We start from the raw sequence: 23883 nt of genomic DNA on the forward strand, positions 1-23883 counted from the left end.
TATGTGGGGTATATATCTCCCATGTGTAAGGTGACCTATGGAAACTTGAAAATGATAGTTGACTATAAAACCTTGTCAGGTAACAGCAGCTAAGTTAGTTTATATTGCTATAAAGATTATTATGTCTTTACTAGGTTCTAATTACATATTTTCTAGACAAGTTAAAACTCTTTTGAGGGTGTATTTGCTAAGTTTGAACCATGGCCCTGTGAGCATGCTAAGCACAAAGTTCCCATCTGGACATAAACTCTTGATTTTGAACTGTAGATTTTAGGGATGTCCTTTAAAAATCAATATGTATATATTTTTTTCTGCATGTATCTCTGCATCACATATCTGTCCAGTCTCCTTAGAGGTCAGAAGAGGGTGTCTTCTGGAATTGCTGCTACTGTGTGCTCTGAAAAGTAGTAGCAAGTGCTCTTTAGCCACCAAGTCCACCTCTTCAGCTTCTCTGATAATATTTTGTACTTATTTTGTGAATGTGTACCCTAAAGTGACTTAATTTTATTATGTTGTAACTTTTGAAATTGTGGGGGGTTTTTGGGTGTCATATTCTTGATCTCATCACTTTAATTTGGTAGTTGTTAATGAACTTTAGTTGTTATTGTTAAATCAGCCCATTTTGTTTGTAGGGTATGATATATTTGCCATTCTTAGGATAAATAATTGGAGTGTAATACTATTGGTATTAATTAAAGCTTTTCAAGAATCATACAGAAGTCTGTTTCTTAGCTTAATAAATTAAAGAATTAAGGTTCTTTGTTTTTCTCTTTGGAACATTCTGAATGATAAGGGTAACTTAAATATATAGCATTAGTCAGCTTTTCCAAATTAGGGTCTGCTAAAATAAAGGTACTAATTCTTCTCCTAATCCTTCAGCTGGCAACCAGAACGCCAGGTTCCGTTTAATGAAGTTCGATTACCACCACCACCTGATATAAAAAAGGAAATTAGTGAAGGAGATGAAGTAGAGGTATGTGTATTTAAGTTTTCTTTATTGTGCTGTATTTTTTGTGCTAAATAAATACTCTTGTGAGCACATTTGTAGCTCATGGATAACTATGCTCCTTTTCCTGTTATTTATTGGCAGTGACTGATGTAGTGTTACTGGAGACTTGAGGCAGAAATAGATTCATGTGTCAGTGCTACTATTTTTAGCTTTGGTGGGCTTGATCAAGTTTTTCAAAATAAAAGTTTCTTAAATCATTATGTGATAATTGCATTTGAATTTTTGAAGAAACCTAACGTAGAACCATATAGTGTTAGTCACTTTCTAATATCTTTGGTTATGTATTATGTATATATAAACTACTTTGTGGGATACTGCAGGAATATCTTTTAAAAAATTAATTACAGAAAATCAAAAAATGGCAAAAACCCAAAATCCTACTACTTAGCACATTGTCCATATTGTGTTTTTACCTTCTTACTTCATTGCTGGATGAACACATTGTGCTGCTGTTTTTGTAACTTGCTCCCTGTCTGCTTCTTCAGTATTAACCACTCTTGATGACTGCGCTTGCTATTGCTGGGCATGGTGTTGCATGCATGTAATCCCTAGTAGTCCTTTGATATATTAGGCCATGTATAAAATGCTGTACTTTCAACCCTCCTCCCCAAGTTGAAAATACTATCACAGTATAATGGTAAGTTAAGATATACTTTTATTTATTTAAATTTTTATTTTTTAATTCCTTGAGGGCTTTGTGCAAAATTTTTGATCATATTTGCTATCCCCAACCTAACCACCAAACTGTCCTCTTTTTTTTTTCTACCCATTAAAAAATGAGCAAAATTTGAAGATTAATTTATGCTTTAGGACCAAATACTCTTCAGATATATGATTTTCCAAAGAAGAGTAGTTATTCTCTGAAAACCATCCCTCCCTCTCCTAGTAGCTAGCAGTTGTTACTAGATCTTTAACTAGGGGCAGGGTTGCTTGGTCAACTTCCCTTTTCCTGGTCAACAAATCCTTTTTGGAATTTGGTCTGGCTTGGGCTTGTACAGGTTTTGTGCAGCTGTCAAAACTGCAGTGAGTTCATGCATACAGCTGCTTTGCTAAGACCAGAAGATACTGTTTTATTATAGTCATTTACTGCCTCTGCCCTTACATTCTTTCTGCCCCTTCTTCCACCATGCTCCCTTGGAAAGAGCAGATACACGTTCCATTTAGGGCTGAGCAGTCCGAAGTCTTATATTTGTACTTTGGCCAGGTCTCTTGTGATCACTGTCTACTGTAAACAGAATCTTTGAGAAGATGCATTGATCTGAAGAGGGTAAACCGGAAGGCTCGGTTATAAACTTTTAAATTTTCAAGAAAGTTGTAACATCCTTCTAGGTTCCCTAGAATCTAGATTACTTTATTTATCATAGGCTGATGTGATATTACAGAAGATATTTTTTTAAGTCTCATTTTTGCCTGGTTTATAGAGCCTGGATAGTGTACTAATTATTTCTCATTGAAATACCTAACAAGCAACTAAAAGATGGGTTTATTTTGGCCCAGATTTGAGAGTACTGTTCACACTGGTAGGAAAGGCATGGTAGCAGGAACTTGAAGCTGCTGTTTATATTATATCCAGTCAGAGGAGACAGCCAGTGCTCTGCTCACTTTCACCTTTTTAGTCAGTCCAGGATCCCAGACTGTGAGATAGTTCTTCTCATTTAGGGTCAGTCTCCCCAGCTCAGCCCATTCTGAAATCTGTTATAGACATAGCTAGAGGATTGTTCTCTAGGTGATTCTAGATCCTGTCAAGTTGACAGTATTAACCATTACTGAAAATGAAACAGCACTGTTTTGCTTTTACTCAAAGCTGTGCTACAATTTTGTGTCAGTACTAATAATAAATGCAACCACTCTTCTCTTATAGTTAACTTGCACCAAAATAAGCTTCAATAACTTAAGAGATCCATAACTGTAGGTGGTAGTTTGAATAACAGTGGCCCTCATAGGCCAGTAATATTTGAATGCTTGTTCTGAAGTTGATAGAACTGTTTGAAGTGCATTTCTTGTTGAAGGAAGTGTGTCACTGGTAGTAGGCTTTGGGGGTTTCAAAAACTTCTGCCATTCCCACTTAGTTTTTTTCTCTGCCTTGTTGTTGTTTCAATATGAAAGTTCTCAGCAGTTACTGCAGTGCAATGCTCCCTGTCTTGGTGGTCATGGACTCAAGAACCCTCTGGAACCTTGAGCCTCCACAGATGAAATGCTCTCTTGCTTTGGTCATGGTGTTTAGTTGTGGCAATAGGAAAATAACTAATAAAGTATACTATAGTGGAGTTCTTGAAAGATGTGGTGAGACCTCAGAAAATAGTGCCAGTTGACTTGTTTGTAGACAGGAACTGTCAGCGGAGGTAGTTAGGAGATACTCAATAATAGCAGTGATGCTACAGGTGTCTGTGCTAATGTTGTCCTTATACTTCATCAAATGTGACTTTCTCAGAATTGTTTCATCTTATATTTTTCTATGAGGACAGACTTAATTTTGGCTTTAAAGAGCTAATTCTGTTACCATTGTGTTTTCCTCTTTTGGAATTCCACATCAAGGAATCAAAAAATGAATATAACTTAGAGGTCAAAATGTTCTCAATTAGAAGTGTGTGTGTATGGGAAATGTAAGATTTTGTTTGTTTTATTTTTGGGACTGAGTTTCTCTGTGTGTAATGAACTTATCTGTCCTGTACTCATGTTGTAGACTAGGGTGGCCCCAAATTTATAGAAAACTGCCTGTCTCTGCCTTCTGAGTGCTGGGGCCAAAGGTGCATGACACCGCGCCTGGGTGATCTGTTTCTTTGCTTTATTTTGATGTGTTTTAAATCAGTTTTTTTCTTCTTTTTAGATGGCCTAGAATTTGAGATCTTTCTGCTTTAGTTTCCTTAGTGTTGGAATTACAGGCTTCATATTACCATGCCCTGGTTCCTATATTATTTTGCTGTTAAGATACTATTGCAAATCTCTGGTTTAAGGGTGTGGGGGAGCACTCTAAATCAACAACAAACACCACAACTCATTGGCGAGGTGCTGAGGATGTTTTATTTAATACACTTTTTCTTAGTCTCTGCCTAGGAAAGCTTAGTCTGACTTTACACCATATGTGACTTGGTTTCCTTAGTTGTGACAAAAACATGTTAGAGATTTGGAAATCATTGTTCCTAGATTGCTTTACTTCATTTTCCATTTCATGATTCAGTCCTAGTAAAAATTTGCACTCTACATTTTTTTTTTAAATATCACAAATTAAGATGTCATCATACATTGTTAACTTGAAATTTAAGGAAGAAGTTTAAGTTAAATATGTTTTAAATATTTAATATTAGCATAATACTTGTATACAAATATAGTATTTAGCTAGAGCTGAGTGTGTTTTAGACTTTTTCTTTGCATTTATAAAGAATTTTAGATTGTAACAGCTTTAGCTATATTACCTATTTGTGATTTTTGTATAAATTAATTAACTAATAATGAGGGCATTACAGATGCTGTAATGTTTGCTCATACAGATTTACTTCTTTATTTCTAACTACATAGACAAGTTCTTGGGTCCCAGTGCTCAGGTAACAACCCTGGCATGATCTCTCATGTGTACTTAATCCTAGTGTGTGTGTGTGTGTGAAGATCATTTATGAAAACAAAAGAGCACAACCTTATATATGTCATACCCCTGAATGGGATATGCTCATTCCTGTGTTTGATAGTCTTATGAAATGCATTTTTTTTTTTTTTTGAAGATTAGTAAAGGGTTGTTGACATTCTTTGAATATACTTCGGGGATAGATAGGAAGGCTTGTTGATTTACTGGTTAATTGTAAGGGGTCATGGACAGCCAAATGGAAAGTTTAGGGATAAGAACCCAGTAATTGGTACTTACTAGCACTTCAGTGTGCTCCTCAGTACATACATTCTGCCCAGCAAGAGGCTGAGTAATTAATAGTCAGACAAATGACTGACTGACTGTGCCTGCCAGGTTAATTAGTCAAGCCAACCTTCCAGATAAGGATTTCACATACAGAAACAGAGCAACTCTCAGAATTGTGTTGTTTTCTGTTTTAGTCTGAATAGTTAGGGGATTTTAAAAATGGCCTGCGAAAGTACAGGCAGGAGGATCAGGAATAATTGAGGTCAACACTGACATAAATAATTCAAGACCAGCTTGAGCTGTCTTGAAAAGAAATTTATTTTTTGTTGTTTTTGTAAGATAGTGGTAGATGAACTGAGTGTGTCTTATGTTTTACTTTTTAGACAAACAATTGTAAAACATTATACTTCATGTTTTTAACAGAGTTGGTAGTCTGGGCCTCTTTATTTTTAAATTTTAATATTTTAATATTTAAAAATTAAATAATATTTTTAATTCTTGAAAACAATTCCTAATTTTGATGAAGTGTTAGCACATGTTGTACATATTTTAATACAGTTGTCTTGTAAAAAGTATTTCTTTAAATTTTTAAAAAACTAAACAGTTATTTGTCAAGATAGATTTCCAAGAAGCTGTTAGTTACTCAAGGTTTTAGCCTTAGTTTTTAAGTAATAACCTCTGTCTACACTTGCTTTTTAAAGTGCCTTTCTCTTGCATTTCAGTAATAACATTTTGGTTGAGTTCAGTTAGATTTTACATTTGCATCTGTAATGTCAGTCTTTTGGGATGGATAGATAAAGGAGTGCTTTTGTTTCTCAGGTATATTCAAGAGCAAATGACCAAGAGCCATGTGGATGGTGGCTGGCTAAAGTTCGGATGATGAAAGGAGAGGTGAGTGTCTATTTTCCAAGGAAACGCCTTAATTCTGGGTTGTTGTGACTGTCATCTCCAACATAGTTAATCACTTGTTATACATTCACTGTACTGTTAATTTCATTTTGCTTTTTTATTGCCAAACACTAAAGATTCTTTCTAGAGGTATTCTTCAAGGCTATATGACTACCAAGGTTCATGCTTGTAAACATTTATAATCTGGCTTATGTAAGATGTTGATAATATAAAGGTATGCTTAGTGTTTGTACATAGAGGGGTTCTAAAACATCATTTAAAGGTCAGTACTTCTGTTCACATGAGCTTTTAAAAGAATTTTGTCTTTTAGTTTTATGTCATTGAATATGCTGCTTGTGATGCCACTTACAATGAAATAGTCACATTTGAACGACTTCGGCCTGTCAATCAAAATAAAACTGTCAAAAAAAATACCTTCTTTAAGTGCACAGTGGATGTTCCTGAGGATTTGAGAGAAGCGTAAGTAACTTTATTGAATTGTTTGTAAGCTGATATCTTTCAGTCTACAAAACAACATCATTTCTTCAGTCTACCAACCAAAAGCCTTATACAAGTAAATAAGGGGCTGAGAGATGGCTCAGGAGATAAGCACGCACAGTAATCTTTTATAGGACAAGTGTTTGATTCCCAACACTAAAATCGGGTAACTCAGACTCCAGGGCTTCTGACGCCTCTGGTTGGCACTTGCACTCAGGCATAAGACACATAATTAGAAATAATATAGTAAGTGTTAAAAAAAATCTTTTAAATTCTAATGGGAGATATCAAACTGAGGTTGCATTATGCTCTTCCTAGATTTAATCCACTACTGAAGTCTTGCATCCAAATTAATTTCTTTTTAGGTGTGCTAATGAAAATGCCCATAAAGATTTTAAGAAAGCAGTAGGAGCGTGCAGAATTTTTTATCATCCTGAAACTACCCAGCTAATGATACTGGTAAGATAAGACCATATTTTAAATTAATTAATGACCAGCCTTATTATTAGGTATTTCTTAAGCTATCTGTATAATGAATTTACTTTTAATAATAGTTTGTTTGTAAGCTAATTTTCTCTTCTTTAATAAGTAGAAACAAATGTTTGGGTTTGTTTTTGGCTGACTTTTTGATAAAGCCACTCTCAGCTGGCTATGCTAACAAGTAGCAGTCCTATGGTGTCAGCCTGCCATGCTTTGAGATTAAGGGTGGGCTACCATGTCTTCATAACATCTTGAGATTCTTGATGTGTAAAATCTTTGATTTTTTTTTTCCCCCCTGCTAACACACATTCTGAACAACAGATAGATGCAAGTTTAGGAGATTAGAAAGGAAAGTAAGATTATTTTTGAGAATTTAGGATGAAAATAAGTAAGCCACAAGAAGGAATCAAGAATGGCTTTATTTAAATTACTTTCATATTTGGAAAAGTTAAGTTTCTGAGTAATTGATTTGTTTGTTTATAGTCGGCCAGTGAAGCAACTGTGAAGAGAGTAAATATCTTAAGTGATATGCATTTGCGAAGCATTCGGACGAAGTTGATGCTTATGTCCAGAAATGAAGAGGCCACTAAGCATTTAGAAGTAAGTTAGTGATTTTTGTGTCTCATACTTTTTTTTGTCTCAAACTGTATGACTTGTAACAGAAAGCCACCTAAGATGTATGTATTTATGGCTAATACCTAGAGTCCTTAAAATCTTGTTTACTTTTATCAAACATAACATTTCGTTCTGCTAAGTGCTGCTTAGCTTTCTTTTGGGGTCCTAGAAGATAGGTGCCAAAGATCTTTAGAAATTAGTGACTAGGCATACCCGGAAAACTACTTTTTTATTTCTTTATTCTGCCTTTAATCTGATTTTTACTACCCTGTCACCTATCAGATGTTACCTTAGTTTATGGTAGCAATTATTGTACAAGAGGAAAAAGGACTGAAGATTGAAACCTTAGAGCATACTTTACATAGGCTTGCATTGCTGCCTTGTCTCCCCTTGGGTTCTCTACGTCCTCCTGTTTTCTGCTGCCACCCTGTGATGATACTGTTCCCAGCTGAGTAGGTATGCACACTTGACCTTGGCGAAGTCGACATGTTCTATAACTCAGATTTGTGACAGCCCTTCTTCACATGCTCTAAACAGTATATGAATGTGCTTTGAAACAGCCATCTGAGTTGGAGAACTGCTGGTATCTAATTAATGGAAATAATTTTAGAATTAGTTTCCAGTGACTAGAATTATATAGACTGAAATTATTTTTCAATTTTATGAATTTCCTATATTCTGTAAGAGATTCTTTGCTGACCTTGTTAAACTTAGTTTTGTCTTGAATTTAAACATAAACATGATGTACTCAAAATATACTATCTGTGTAGCTCATTATATTAACGTATTTAGCATTCTTGATCAATCTCCAGAACTTGTCATATTAAAAACTGAAACTCTTGAGTAGCAGCTTCTTGTTTCCTCCTCCTTTCAGACCCCACAACTACTTTTAAACTATTGTTTTGAGACTGGCATGTGATTCATGATTATCCCGTCACCATGCCCAGTAACAATTTTCATGCTTTAATTAAAAAATAATTTTTCCCCAAGTACTGAGATACATCCCAGTACCTCACTTATGCTAGGCAAGCTATCAGCACATTGTTTTGTTACTGTTGTTGTTGTTTTAAAAAACAAACTGATAACTGGTTCTATCAGTGTAATTGATGTATTTTCTAACTTATTTCTCTTAGGACAGAAATGTTAGTGTTCTTGGCTTTCATTCATGTCACTTATGCCATAAGTTTCGTGTTGCATTGTGTGAATAGCCCACATTTTCTTGATGCGTTTATTAGTTGGTTGACAAGGATTTTCCCCTCCACTTCTTGATTATTTAGAATGATGATGAACATCAGTTTGTTTTTTAAGTTTTACAAAAGAAAACTCCCAACTTCTCTTCACTAGTGCACAAAACAGCTTGCAGCAGCTTTTCATGAAGAATTTGTTGTGAGAGAAGATTTAATGGGCCTGGCAATAGGAACACATGGCAGTAATATACAGCAAGCTAGGAAAGTTCCTGGAGTGACTGCCATTGAGTTGGATGAAGACACTGGAACGTTTAGGATCTATGGAGAGGTAAGTTGTCACTTCTTGTCTTTCATCCTTCATTTGGCATATTAGCAGTCTGTTCCATCATATTTTTTCTATAATTTCATTTTTCAATTTCAAGATAAGAATTCACATAACTTAATGCTTGTTTCTGAAGTCTTCAGAAGTAGCCAGTGTAACCTCATTATAGGAGGACAGGCTTTGAACTGTACTGCCTAGAGTCCTGTATCTAGAGTAGGCTTAGAAATTTATGAAACTTTCTCTTGTAAAATGTTTACCGTACAGTTTGTGAAGATTTATCTTTGAATTATGTTGAAGAAACAAATGAAAGTAATCATCCAAGGTTTAAGATTGAGATGATCTTGACAGGCAAAGGAACTTTGTTTTATGCACAGGATCTTGCCATGTAGAACAAGCTAGCCTCACAAGAAGAGAGTGAGACTGCTTGCTACCATGTCCAGCTTAAAGCTTTTTAAATGTTTTGTGTGTTGTGGTGCTGCGGATAGAGAACCCAGGGCTTTTATATAGAGCAGGCAAGTGCTTCTCACTGAGTTATCTAACAAAGAACCTAACCTGAACTTTCAGTAGACTGAACAGAACTTTGTGTCATAACATTACAATGTAGATTTTCCTCTCTTCATATATTTTGGGTTTGGGACTATTCTAAAATGTTAATAGGAGTTTGTCTTTCCTCCGTCTAGAGTGCTGAGGCTGTAAAAAAAGCGAGAGGTTTCTTGGAATTTGTGGAAGATTTTATTCAAGTTCCCCGGAATCTTGTTGGTAGGTACTTGTATAAAAGTTAAATATTATAAATGTAAATTAAGTCATTTAATTGGATGCTAGCTTTATAATTTGTTTACCTTAGTGTAATATGAGTTGTTTAGACAGCCAGCTGTGTTTTTTGTGAAAGCATTTTATATGACTTGTAACTTTGTCTTCATGCTTAGAAAGTAAGATGCATTTGTTCTGTGCCATTAATAATGATTTGTTCTTAAGGGTTTCCTTAAGTCTTCTCATCCTTTGGGCACTTTACTTTTTCCTGTTTAATGTCTGGTTTTCATTTATATGTCCACCAAAATTGTGATGGTGAAAGACTTACAGTGTCTGTGATAAGTTTTTTCTTTTGTTTAGAGTGGAAATAAAAATAAATTTGGGCTAATAATAGAGTAATAAACTTATTTCTACATAGTAGGTCCTGAATAAATAATTGGTGGTAAAAGTCTTAGGGAGGAGAGAGGATGATAGGAGGGACGCTAACACTGTTTATCTCAGTGATAATTGCCGTATTCATGAGGTATGAGTTGACAGTTTCGAGTTTGTGGTAGTTAAACTTAGTTTTAGGTATGTTAACTAATGAAGCTGTTGTTGGTGTGCCCTCTGTCTTTGTTTTTGTATCTTTGAGAAGCTGAGGATCATATCATACCCAGTTGTTCATGTGTGGTAGCAAGTGCTGTACTACTGAATGGTGCCATGGCTAGTTGTCCTGTGTGTGTGTGTGTGTGTGTGTGTGTGTGTGTGTGTGTGTGTGTATGTACACTACTTGATGGAGATTGGAAGGCTTTGGATATATGTTAAGTACTTAGTGATTCTCCAAAATAATAAATGTAAAATTAAATGCTAACATAATGTAGGATTTGCTGGCAAGGCATGCAGTTTTGTTTTCTTTGTCTCCTTGTTGTTTGACCCTAGGGATTTTTTTTTTTTTTTTTTTTTTTTTGAGCCCATTGGGTTCCATTTCCATTAGAAGGTAATTCACTATCCATGTAGTATTTCTCACATTCCTGTAAAACAATATACTTCTCTTCTTAAAGATACTTGTTTGAACACTTAAGGGACGATAGAGGGCTATAGGTGTCTGGCTTAGTAGAAAAGAGCTTGTTTTCCAACCTGAGCTCAGTCCTCTGAAATTGTATACAAAGCTGTTGTAGCAGAATACATCTGCAATCCTAGTGTTTAATGGCCAGCTAGTCAGGCTGGAAATAAATGGATTCCAGCTTAAGAGAGAGCTTGTTTCAGCTCAATAAATGAACAAGTAACAAAAAAGATAGGAACAGATTTTTAAAAAAAGTTGCCTTTGGTTTCCACATGGGTGAGTCCACACAGAAAAAAGGTTAATAACAGAAAAATTTGTTTTTTGTATTTCTGCTACTAACGGGTATATAGAAGGATGTAGAAGGCTTTTCGGTTCATTTAAGTAGCTATGATATATTGCCAGTTAATACAAACTCTTAGTTTTTGGTGTGCCATTGTTTACTGCATAATGTTTTATATGTCATGAATGAGTTAAGATAATAAAATTGAATATTACATAATTTTAATAAACATGAAAATGCAAAACTTTGTTAAAAAGAGTATTGTTTTAAAAATTGCTTTTGAATTTTAAAAAATTAGTGTATATTTGTTTGAGCACATTCATGGGATGGATCTCTGTCTGGGTAAAGGTGGGAGAGCTACCTTATACATCTATATGAGTTTTGGGGATTAAATTCAGGTTGCCAGGCTTGTACGGCAAATGAGTTGAGACAACATGCTGCCCTGTCATACATGATTTTACTATCCTGCTTTCTCCCCCATTCTATTTTCTGTTTCTCCTCTTCTAGTACTAGGGTTTGAACCCAGGGCCTTGCCCATGCTAGGTAGGTCTTTCACCACTGAACCATACTCCAATCACAAGAGCTGCTTTTGAAAATGTTTGTTGTGCTCTTTAAGTCAATTATTCACATGGGTGATGTGCTAAGATTTTGGTAGCTATTTTATATAACATTATTTAACTGAACTAAGGCTTTCTCACTTGTTAAAAAAAAAGTTTTGATGGTGGCTTTGTGAAAAGGAAATCAAGTTTTGTCCAGCTTAATTCTACAAAGATAAACATTGGTGGTTTAGAGTTTGTAGTATTAATAATGAATAAAAGACCCCTGATATTTCAGAAATAAGGAATTGGATATATTTGTAGTTCTGGTTCTTTATCTAGTTATCAGTGCAAAGAGGGGAATCCATACTATGTCTTTTGTTCACTATCTTGTCTTGTTTGGCTTTTGTGATTTGAATTGCTTATGTGCTCCTTAGAAAGCATGCATTAGCAGAAGCAACTTCACAATGCTCAAACTCTGGTGATTCTGTTGCTTGTCATGTATAGTAATTCCCTATATATTCCTCCAAAATACTTCATGGGTTAAGCAGTTTTTTGAAATATATGTTCTTAATTCAAATGAAAGAAAAGCAGAACTGAGGATTAAGAGGGAATGAGGACCACTTGGTAGGTAAGTTCCAAAGAGGATGGATCACTTTCTGTGTTTGAGGCATTCTAGTATTTGATCATTCCCACCTGTCCAAAACTAAATGAAAGTGGATCAAAACCATTCACTTCTTAGAAGAAGCTGCCTTTAATCACTTCTTTACTTTGTCCCTTCAACATTATACTCAATGCTCAATTTATACTACAGGTCTGCTTCAGTTTGTCAATATGCTCTGGAATTTAAACTGTGGAAATGATCATTTAAAATATTGAAGGTCTCTGGTGGGACTAAGTAAGACTTGAAGGTAGGTTCCCGCCAAGGACCCAGAAGGGTGATGGATGCTTAACTCACCACTGATGTAGTTCCAAGAAACAAGTGAACAAGATTTGGGGGAAAGGGCTTATATCCCATCAACGTTATTTGTTTTCTGAAAAGACATTTGCTTATTTTTAGCAGGATGGAGGATGAAGCTGCTGCTTAAGCTTCATTGTGTAATCTGTGAAGGTTGCTTTTGATGTGCTGCTGCTAGGGCTTCTCTGAGAAGACCCAGTCATGTGAACTCTGATGTCTGTTTTAACCTATTCAGTTCTGCTCTTTAAATTGAGGCTAATTGATGGGGTAGGGGTTTGAGATGAAGAATAAGAGATTGAAAAATCTGATTAGGTGGAGTGTGTTTCTGTTCTACCACTCGTTTACCATTGTCACTTTATATAATGGAACTGTTCTTTCAAGCACAGGTGACAGACTTACTTTATCTCCTTTCAACAGAAATTCTAGCTTTTCTGAAAATGGTCTAGTTAAAAAACAAAACTGTGGATGTGGATTTGGTAACATACAAGGATACTGCTACTTAATAAAGGATATTGCTGTTACTTATATCCCAAGAGTATACCAGATACTTGAGTTAAACTTTGATCTTAATAATAGGGAAAAAGTACTTTCCTATGTTACCTTTGGAGTTTTTCTTTTAAGTATTGTATATTTAATAACTGCTGTTTGAGAGACAAACAGGTTAAGTATGAAGGTATGAATTTTGTATCTTTGCAGACTGCCATCCTTAGCAAGACAGTGAGGCTATATGCACTTACGTAAATCTATGAAGTACTTAAGAACTTGTAATAATTTTGCTTACACGAATATATATCTGGGTGTGTATATAGATATGAATGAGATGAATGACGTGATGTAGCTAATAGCAATTTTAGAATTGCTTTCTCTTATGTTTCATGGGCAGGGGTTTGAAATGGATTGGAGTTTATATTTTAAAGTATTAGAAATGGCTCTATCGGCATGAGAACTCTCTTGCTTGTGAATTGTAGTGGTTTACTGAAGTCAGTAGTCTTTAGACAACTATATGCCAGAGAAAATTTCAGAGAAGAGTCTTTAGGTGAGGTTATTGAAAGTAAAAACATCTTTGCTTGGTGGTTACCATTTGATAGGAAAGTAATAGATAATCTAGGTTGGTATATAGGATGGATAACAAACTAGTTTTAACTTACTTGTTTTCTTTTACTAAAGGAAAAGTTATTGGAAAAAATGGCAAAGTTATTCAAGAAATAGTGGATAAATCTGGTGTGGTTCGAGTAAGAATTGAAGGAGACAATGAAAATAAACTACCTAGAGAGGACGTAAGTGCTTAATGCTGTTTATTTGCCTGTTTTATTTAGGCTTCACAGTTAATTTCCAATACTGTGGAAATTCTTGGTTTTGAAAATTCTATGTCTTCGAACTATATTACCTTACATACTTAAAAACAAATCATCTTTCAGTTTTGTGGACTATGTGACTTCTTAGTTAGTCTGTCAGTACTTAAGCCAGCTCTTATAAATGTTTCTGTTAAAATTTTTTTCTTTTGGGTCCTCCCTCCTTTTGTTCTGTGTATGAGTATTCTGCTTGCATGCATATATGTGTACCCATGTGCATGTCTTGTGCTTGTGGGGGTCATCAGGCACTGGATCCCATGGTATTGAAGTTATTAATGGCTGTCAGCTGTTTGACTTTGCTGGGAACCAAACCCAGGTCTTTGCAAGGGAGAAAAAAAAAAAAAAACAAATGTTTGCAACCACTGAGTTATCAAGCTTCATCTTATATCATTTTTACTCTTAGAGCTGTAGAATTTCATGTCTAGAAGCAATTCTTGATTGCTCTGGGCTTTTTGTAGGATCTAAAAGCATTGAACATTCCTTAATCGGCATGCATTATTTCATGTTGCTATTCTGTTCTGTCCTTGCTGAGACTGCTTTCTCTTTCCCTTCTCATGTTGACATTTTGCTTACAATTTTGTTATTAACCACTTACACATTAGGATGTTTAAATCTCTGGGTTTAGTGGTCAGATTGGTAGAGCTCATTTAGGGCTTTAAAATAAGCTAAGGGTTGTTGTCCCTAAAATTATCAAACACTTCCTTCAGTTTTGCTCATTATAGAACTGTTAGGAGAATTTGCTCTGGGAAAGTATCAATCTTTTTTAAAAGAGAAAAGTTGTAGTGTCTTGACACAAAATATTGGGTGTCCTAAGATGCCTACAATAGATAGCACTTTTTTATTTCTTTGTATTAAAGTACTAAGTTGAGGTACACTTAAAAATGAATTTATTAAGTAATTGTACAGTTATTTCACAAGAGTCAGAACACTTCAGTGACGTATCACACTTTTAAAATGTGTTGTATCATGTAACTTGTAGTTGCTTTCTGTGGTTTTTAGGATTCCTTTCTGATAAGGATTAAAACTAATGGTGCTCAACATTGTAATCTTCATGTTTCTCTTACACCTAGTATCCAGCAATATAAAATCTGACCTGAAGGTTATGATGATAGTTACATACAACTTTTTAAATTGGTATTCAGAACTCTAGCATTCCCTTAGCTTGACTTGTCCCCACTAGCTTTTCAGTATTTTCATTTTACTGCCACCTTATTATTATTATTATTGGTGGGTTCTCTGATTTAAAAAAAACAAAAACAAACTTACTGTACTACCTTCTTTGTAGCTCAAGCTAGTACTGCTATTTCTAGATTAGGGTTAAGAAGCACAAATACATAGGGCTGCAGTTGAATATTTGAAGAGTAAGGAGATTGGTTATATAACACAGGTAGGGATAAGACTGCTTCTTTCTGTCAATACAAGCTGCTTGGTTTCGTTTTTATGACTAGGAGTCTCTACCTCATATGCTGCTCTAATGTGTAAAAGCAAGTCACATGGTTCAGTATAAAAGTATGCACACGCACGCATACACCAACAAGTTCTGCATTCCCTCCTATCTGTTTGCTATCTTCTTAGTATACTGTCAGAACTTTATTCTTGTTTTATATCTTCATAGTGGAGCTGTGCTAGATCCTTAGTAACTGTCTGGGTGTTTGTCTACTTAACCTGCTATATCTAAATAAGTCACCTCTTAGAAATTACTTTGACAATACATCCATATTTATAACCAAAAGGTATTGAGCTTGTCTATTTTAAAAATCTTGAAGATATTTTTTGAGAGAGGAAATGGAAACTGGCAGGGAGTTTAAGTTGATTTTTTTTTTTTTCCTCATATAGCAGAAAGCTGAAATGTTTATAAGGCAGAAAATCTTGACTTAGTCATTTTGGTTTGCTTTTTGAAAATAATTATTATGTGTGCATGTTTGTGTGTGTGCCGGATGCCCTTGGAGATGAGAAGAAGACATCAGATCCCTTGAAACTTTGAGTATGGTTGAAAAGGACCATTTGGCCACTGGGATCTGAACTTGGGGCCCATTGCAAGAGCAATAAGTACTCTTAACAGCTGGGCTATCTTTCTATTCCCTTTTTGCTCTATGTTTTAAAGGCGACTTATTCTGAAGTTTAACCAAATAAACAAGTTTGGGATCATTGTTCAATGTTTATTTTTGTGCCCAGGTGTGGGTGTTTTCAGTGAATTTGTTGTTTTTATATTGTGTAAATAATGCTCTGAGGGCTGGAGAGATGGCTTAGTAGTTAAGGACACTGACTGCACTTCAAGAGGTCTTGGCTCAATTCCCAGCAACCACATGGTGATTTGCAACTATCTGTAATGGGACCTGATGCCCTCTTTTGGTGTGTCTGAAGACAGCTACAGTGTACTCATATAAACAAAATAAAAGGATTAAAATAATAATAATAATCTGTAGTCAGTATATCTTTACTTTTTTCCACTTGTGTATGTGTGTATATATTTTTGTGTGCACACATGACATGTGGGCACGTGTGTGGAGGTGAGGACAACTGCAGAAACTGTTTCTGTTCTGAGTTTGAGCTTCCATGGATCAAATTCACCCTTATCATTGGGCTCGGTGTCAAATGCCCTTTCTCACTAAGCCATATCACCAGTCCTGAGACTGTCTTTTAATGGTCAGGAATATATAACTCTTAGTCTTTTTGCTCTTTTTCTCCCCTTTTATTTAGATACTGTTGTTTTATATTCCCTTGCTTCAGCTTTCAAGTGCTGAAATTACAGACTTGTGACAGCATACTCTTCTCAAGGTCTTATCTGAGCACTTATGGGGATAACTTGTCTAATATGTGTCTGTTTTTATTTTGTTTTCTCGTTATTATTTTTCAAGCCGTGCTTACTGTGATAATTTTTCTATTCTGAAAGACTATGATCAGTTTGAGTATTTTGTTAAAAGTGGTCAGTATTTTTGGGATGTTACATTGGTTAAAATTCAGAAAACTAGCATGAACTGATAAATTTTTTTTAGCAAGCTGAAATGTAAATTTTAGCACAAATAAGGCATTAAAACTATATTTCAGATTAATTACTGTATATTGGAGAAAAATTATATATTAGTGTGAAAAATTGAGGACCTTGTGTTTTCTTACAGGGAATGGTTCCATTTGTATTTGTGGGCACTAAAGAAAGTATTGGAAATGTGCAAGTTCTTCTAGAGTATCACATTGCTTACTTAAAGGTATGGATACAGCTCATTTTGTATTCATGTATCATTCTTGCTGCATTTTCTGTGTGAATGCTGTATACTTAATACAAATAAGGTATCCACATACTGAACGTTTTTGTTCATTATGGTAATGTTTTTTGTGTAATTAAATATTTTTAATTAAGTTTTGTCCTGTTCTTGTTCTTGTTAAGAACTTAAGAATAAAATGTTCCTTATCCTTACACTTTTGCAGGGGAGGGGAGACTCTTTAGTACCCCTCCTCCCCCAGAAAGAAGACCATACTTCATGTTTGAAGAGTTTATTATTTACAGTAGCTGCAGGCTCTACTAGGGCCATTTTGCTTCTGTTTTCAAGTATTAGCCATCTGCACACAAGGTGATGTGTGGGCCTCTTTGATAACCCTGGTGTTATATGAGTCAGCAGCTTTACCCCCAATATAATGTATTCTGTCAATTTTGAGGGAGGGGTGAGTTGCTGGAGATGCAAACCAGAGCCAAGTGCATGGTAGACAAAACAGGCATCAGCTTCTGAGCTCTACCCTCATTCCCCATTTGTCAGTTTCAGTTGAAACATAATACACAAGGATTACAGAAAATGGAGTGGCTACCAGTAAAGCATCATAGTTCTTGTTTTCCTCTTCATTGTTCATTGTAATAAATCCTAAAGTGCTCTCTATTTCTAGTATATTTTCCTCTACTCTCTGATATTACTGTTGTACAAATATTTTGAAAGCACATTTGATAACACTCTTCGATTTCTTTGAATTTTATTGATCCTGGTTTTGTAAGCAAATGCCTTTTTTTCTTCTGTAATCTTACCTCCCAGCCATTAGCACTGTTTAGATTGGCTACCATCACATGTTGCAGGACCTTAGTTTCTAAATGACCAAGTCAGCTTGTTATCTGTGTTATATAAATGAAGATGTTGCTCATAAAATACCGTTAATAGAATCTCTAATTCCCAGTTTAAAGAGACAGTATCTGGCCATTGGACTGGCTCCATTCATATTTACATACATACATACATACATACATACATACATACATACATACAGCTCACATTGTAAGAGAGAATCAACTACTTTAAGTTACAGTTAGATCCCCACAGGCACATGTTGGCATGTACAAATACACAGTATTCAAAAGTAAAACAAAAGGACAGTATTTGGTAATATTAGATAACAAAAACAGATAAGTTATAATAGGACAGTTACTTGAAAGAAAATTGTATATACTGTTTGCTTATAGCAAAAGCTTTCAGTGTTTCTTGAGTTGACCAGCAAATGACCTCGTGGATTCATTTCCGCTTTATGAGATGATTTCAAAGATCACAGTTTGTTTCCTTGGTGCAGACTGTATAGTTCTAGCTCTAGGCCAAAATACATCAAAGCTGTACAGGACTTGTCCTGGGGAGAATGGATCAAGCAGGTAAAGGTTACTTGATTACCCCTAGTCTCCCATGGCCTGACAGGTGTGTGCATATGTGCATAGCACACACATACACACAGTAAGAAAGAATTCATTGTTTTGATTTTAGGAAGTGGAACAACTAAGAATGGAACGCCTTCAGATTGATGAACAGCTGCGACAGATTGGTATGGGTTTCAGACCTTCTTCCACCAGAGGGCCTGAAAAAGAGAAAGGATATGCCACTGATGAAAGTACCGTCTCTTCTGTACAAGGTTCTAGGTCTTATAGTGGAAGAGGCAGAGGTCGTCGGGGCCCTAATTACACCTCCGGTTATGGTAAAAAGAACATTGTTTTATTTCTGTAGTAGTGTGTGTAGTAGTGGTTCTAGTTTAGATGTTGATGTTGCATATATTTTGGGTGGAAGGTAGTTCTGAGGTATATGCCCCACTGATACTAGTGACAGTGAAAGGTATATACTTTACAAATAGCTATAACACAGTTTTAAATTATGGTTCTGGTAGATTATAATAAGTATAAAGAATGAATGAAATATGGCTTGTATTCCAACCAATGTAGTTTCATACATTTGCTGTAGGTAGAATCCTAGTGTGCTACTGCTATCTGTAAGATTTCATTTGTGAGCACAAATGAAAACATTGACTAGATCAGCCTTGCGTATAATAAACCTTCAGTAGCTTTGAAATACACTGATCTGAGTGTTTTAGTGCCGTGTATGCAACTATTTTGTTTAGTAACATTTCTTGAAAATGAAGGCTTAAAAAGATGGTTAACCTTCTGTCGTGCACAATTTTATAAGCCATATTTTCACTTTGAAGCTGGGGCCTCAGGAACAGATCAGTGGATTTTGTGGTAGTCAACAATTCTCTAATCATAAATTTTCATTTATTCTTGTTTAGCTTTGGAGTTGTTCCATCTTTCTCCATTTGGACTTGGATATTAGCTGTGACCTGATCTCCTGCCCATCCCTCTTCATTTGCTTTTTCTGTTCCTTTCTTCTCTTCTCCCTCTGTTCATCTTGTTTTGAGAAAATACTTGTGAACCTAGCCCAAATTAGGAAGTATTTACAGAAAGTAGAGGTGAATTCAGGTTTGCACCGTGTAGGTTGAGATCTAGACTTCTCGTTTAACTAAGGAATTGAATAAGGTAGTACACCTGTACGAGCTTCCATTTGTTGTACAGGTGAAGGTTAAGTATCCCTTCTCTTTAGTGCTCCAACTTTATGTTCAAGTATTTCATTTCCTTGATGTATTTTTGTTTTCATAAACATGGTATTGAAGCTTGTAAATGAAATTTCAATGAAGTGTAGAGTTCAGTGTGCAAAAGACAAAGAATTGTAAGCTAATGCTGTATTTCTGAAAGTTTACTTGATGCCAATAGTTAAATAGAAACAGGGTAAATTTGTATATTTTAAACCCTAAATTAACAATCAGATAAGGCTTTGTATAGCAAGAGTGAAAACCCATTAAACAGATTGATTAGTGTCTGAGGCCTCTGCTTATTGATGAGGAAGGCACTCTGATAAAGTGGCTGAAGAATAGATAATAAATATATGCAACATGGTAAAGGTAATTATCTGGATTACAAAGTGCTTTATAGATCCTTTAGTATATGGCAGACTTAGGTTTGTGGAACTAGAAATCTTGTATTTTTGAAGTAACTTGTAAGAAAGGGCCGTTTGAATTTAATTACAACTCGTCTTGAGCATTTTCATGTTGCAGTAAAAATAAAAAATTTGGTTCTGTTGCTACTGGTCCCGTAGGGTCTTACTCCACTCCATTGTGGAGCCGGGCACCCGGTTTCTTTCTCTACCACACTGTTCTCTAGGCAATTAGTCACCACACCTGGCAACCACACATCTCATTCCACTAGCCCGAGCATTCTCACTTTGTGCAGGCAACAGTGCTGGAACTGCACACACTCTATCTGCCTCTCAGCCAGTGCTTTCATACATTGTCCTCCACAGCCTGGTAAAGTCAAGACTCAATAATCAGGTTTTTATGTTAAATTTTCAATCCACAATACATCTAAACAAATTCATTGCCAATTAATAAAGATATAAACCGCCCACTTAGACAAGATGAAATCAGTCTAGTTCACCTTGATCTGAACCATCCTCCTCTGCTGTCTCCATCTTGATTCTCCTGCGTTCTTCTCTTCTACCATACCAAAAACTTTGCCCCTCCCTCACTTTCTACTGTTCAATCATGTATCACCTTGACATCAACCTACACTTTGAAAAGGACTAGGCAGTAATAACATTTTATAAGAAATGGATACTAGTAGAACATTTCTAAAAGTTTTTGTTAAATTTAGTTTGAATCTTAGAAGTTTTATCACATCTTGGTTGTAAAGCATTTTTAATGTACATTTTTATTACATGACCATTTAAAATGATAGGAAGCATCTTGATAACAGTGATAGAAGTTGTAGAGAAAAGCCAGATTATGGAATTTAAAAGCAAATTGTGATTGTGAGTGATATGGCTCATTTCTAAAAGCTTTTCTGGGATTACTTTCCTTGTATCCTGCTTGTTCGACAAATTTGAGATGTTGAGATAGCTATATTGTTTTCAGAAAGCAATAATCAATAACTTATGTAACCTAGAGGCATGACCAAGTACAGCTTTATTGACCATTGTCTTGTACTGGGCTAACCTCATATATAACACCTAGACTGCAGAAGTTTTATTCTGTTTTGATTTTTGGTTCTTTTTGGGGGGGTAGTAGAACCTGCTTACTTGAACTTCCAGGCTTATGATGGCATGCCTCGAGTTTTAAAATGTCATTGACATCATCACAGCCCTCATTCTTTATGACGAGAGGTTTTAGGAACCCATGAGCTTTAGTTTGGGCTCACCTAAATATTTTAGGGCAATCTTCTTATCTCATGGTTTAGCCTTGTACTTGACTTTTTTTGATCATAAAACACAAATATTAGCTAGTTCATCAACATTTTTTTTTCTGTGTGTGATATAGTCTCACAGAATACTGAATTTAGGTTAAGGTTAGAGTAATTATCTTGTTTTTTATTCCTGGGTAACATAAAATAGTTTATTAGGCTTGTTACATTTTAGCCCAGATTTGTTTCATTATTCCTTAGTTAATTGTCTACTTTCAACAGTGACAGTACTAATAGTTATTACATGGGCACTTTATTCTCTTCTGTGAGGTCTCATTCCTAACAAACACTTGTGGAAAACTGGATTATTTTTTCTAAAGTGTTTCATCTTTTCCTCTGTAACATGTGTATGAGGAGTCCTTTCCTCTGCACCTATTACTTCTGTTTCAGCGCTTTACTACTGCTGTTACATGGTCGTGCAGTTTAAATACAACTGATTTTTAGGTATCTCATGAAATCATACATAAGTTTAACCAGTTAAACTTCAAAATAGTGTAACAAAGCCACTCATTAAAAGGAAATTTCTGCACATCATGACACATTTGGGACACTAATAAGATTTAGTAAGCTTTACCTTTTAACAGCTCTTTTCATTGTAGATCTATTGAAGAAAATGTTGAGAAAAGTTACACATGGCAATATGGGGGGGTTCTGTTTTCAGTTAAATTGGTGTGAATTTAGAAGTCAGCTTCTGGAAGAGCTAATTACATAAATTTCATTACAGCAGTGTCTTCTGTTCTATTAGGTAATCTCAGAAACATTGTCATTATGCTAATCTGAGGCAATAGGAAAACATTTTATGTATTTTAACTGACAAGTAAATTCCTAACTTTTAAGAAAGATAGTTACAAGCAGCATTCTGATTTCAGAGAAATTAAAATGTGTGAGAAAAAATACGCTCAAGTCAGTAATAATGGAAACGATGATTAAAATATAGTTTTTCTTAATGTCATTAAATTTATTTTTAGGTATTGGAAAATATTTTACTGATTTACGCTATCAATTTAAAAATGGGCAGAAAACTTTACATTGACTGCATTTTCATGTATACATGTTTAGTTGAATCTGTTAATTTAAAATTAAAATTTACTTTTAATTTTGCTCATTTTGAAACAATTACTATGCTTATGTAAATGATATTTAGCAGACACTATTTTGAAATTTTTTAGCATATCAGTTTATGTGCATCTAATTGGCTTATATATTGTCTTTTTTCAAAGGTACAAATTCTGAGCTGTCTAACCCCTCCGAAACAGAATCTGAGCGTAAAGATGAGCTGAGTGATTGGTCACTGGCAGGAGAAGATGACCGAGAGACTCGACATCAGCGAGACAGCAGGAGACGCCCAGGAGGAAGAGGCAGAAGTGTTTCTGGGGGACGAGGTCGTGGTGGACCACGTGGTGGCAAATCCTCCATCAGTTCTGGTAGTCTTTTACATACTATGTCACCATTCATGCTTTGTAAACAGTGTAATCCTACAAAAGTTATTTCCTCTTTCAGGGCCATACATTTTAGGAAGTTTGTGATTTTGCTTACTATCTTAAGAGAAAATGGAGGACTGTAGCAATTAATACAGAAAATGTTGTATAGAATTAATTCCCAGTGCAGGTTTCCTTAAGAATGTGTAGGTCAGAACTTTTAGTTGACTTTTGACAGTCATGTTTATTCCTTCTCCTTTTGAGATCTGTGATAATTAGGTAATATTTTCCTTCTTTTTCCCAAACTTTATTGCTACGCTTTGAGAAAAGAGACAGACGGGGATTCAATTCTTAAGAAAATTTTATTGAATAATTGAACCATAAGGAGGAATATAGACAGTGGAAAGGTGGCTCAGCAATTAAGAACAGTCACTGCTGTCGTAGAGAATTAAGCTCCTAGTACCCACCATGAGCTGCTCACAGCCCTGTAACTCTGGCTCTGGAGGATCTGGTACCCTCTTAGGGCTTCTGTGTGTGTGCGTGCGTGTATACACCATATGTTTATAGATACAGTGTAGAGATGTCTAAAGACTTCATATGCAAGCATATGTTGACTGTGATCATTTGATTATTTTTTTATCATGGAAGAGTAATTGTTAACAGAGTCTTTTTCTGAGTAGAATAGGCAAAAGGAGAGGGTTTCCAGGGATACATAGACTAGCTTATTTTAAAACATTGTGTGTTAGCGTTATTACTTGTTTTGTCTTTTAAGAAGGCCATTTTTAATATTTATAACGATTAAATGTCTTATTTAAAATCAATTTTAAAATTTTAGCATAGTCTGTGAATATTAAAAATACATGTAAATGTGCAAAAACCAGAACAAATCAGCATCAAATAAAGGAAAGTATTTGGCTCTAATTGGAACACAATTTTCATTGGGCCCTAAGTATAGTTTTATTTAGGAAATTCTACCTTAGTTTTTCTAGAAAAGTAACTTTTATATTAAAATGCACTGTACATTGTACTATTAAACAATTATTTTGTGGAATTGCAAAATAAATGTATTTTACCTAGTTTTTATTAATAGATAAACTTAGTATCTTTTACTAAGGCACTAGCTTGCTAACTTACCAAGGAAAACTTAGGAATAATCGTGATTAGGTGAATTTCTTCTGTAAT

General features: G+C 35.1%; 1 protein-coding gene across 4 annotated transcripts in view; it reads left to right on the plus strand.

Moving 5' to 3' along the window:
* FXR1 (FMR1 autosomal homolog 1) overlaps positions 1-23883 on the plus strand; it is a 50401-nt gene that overhangs the window by 19897 nt on the left and 6621 nt on the right. For 3 of the 4 annotated variants that reach the window (XM_080929491.1, XM_080929493.1, XM_080929494.1), the window contains exons 3-13: positions 880-973; positions 5673-5744; positions 6073-6221; positions 6605-6698; positions 7203-7319; positions 8679-8849; positions 9524-9602; positions 13577-13686; positions 16881-16967; positions 18492-18699; positions 22504-22707. In XM_080929491.1, the coding sequence (XP_080785617.1) occupies positions 880-973; positions 5673-5744; positions 6073-6221; positions 6605-6698; positions 7203-7319; positions 8679-8849; positions 9524-9602; positions 13577-13686; positions 16881-16967; positions 18492-18699; positions 22504-22707 (1385 nt within the window). The remainder of the gene's footprint in view (positions 1-879; positions 974-5672; positions 5745-6072; positions 6222-6604; positions 6699-7202; positions 7320-8678; positions 8850-9523; positions 9603-13576; positions 13687-16880; positions 16968-18491; positions 18700-22503; positions 22708-23883) is intronic. The other variant, XM_080929492.1, reaches the window with a different exon arrangement.

Source organism: Micromys minutus, assembly GCF_963924665.1.
Source record: "Micromys minutus genome assembly, chromosome: 15".
Classification (NCBI taxonomy): Eukaryota; Metazoa; Chordata; class Mammalia; order Rodentia; family Muridae; genus Micromys; species Micromys minutus.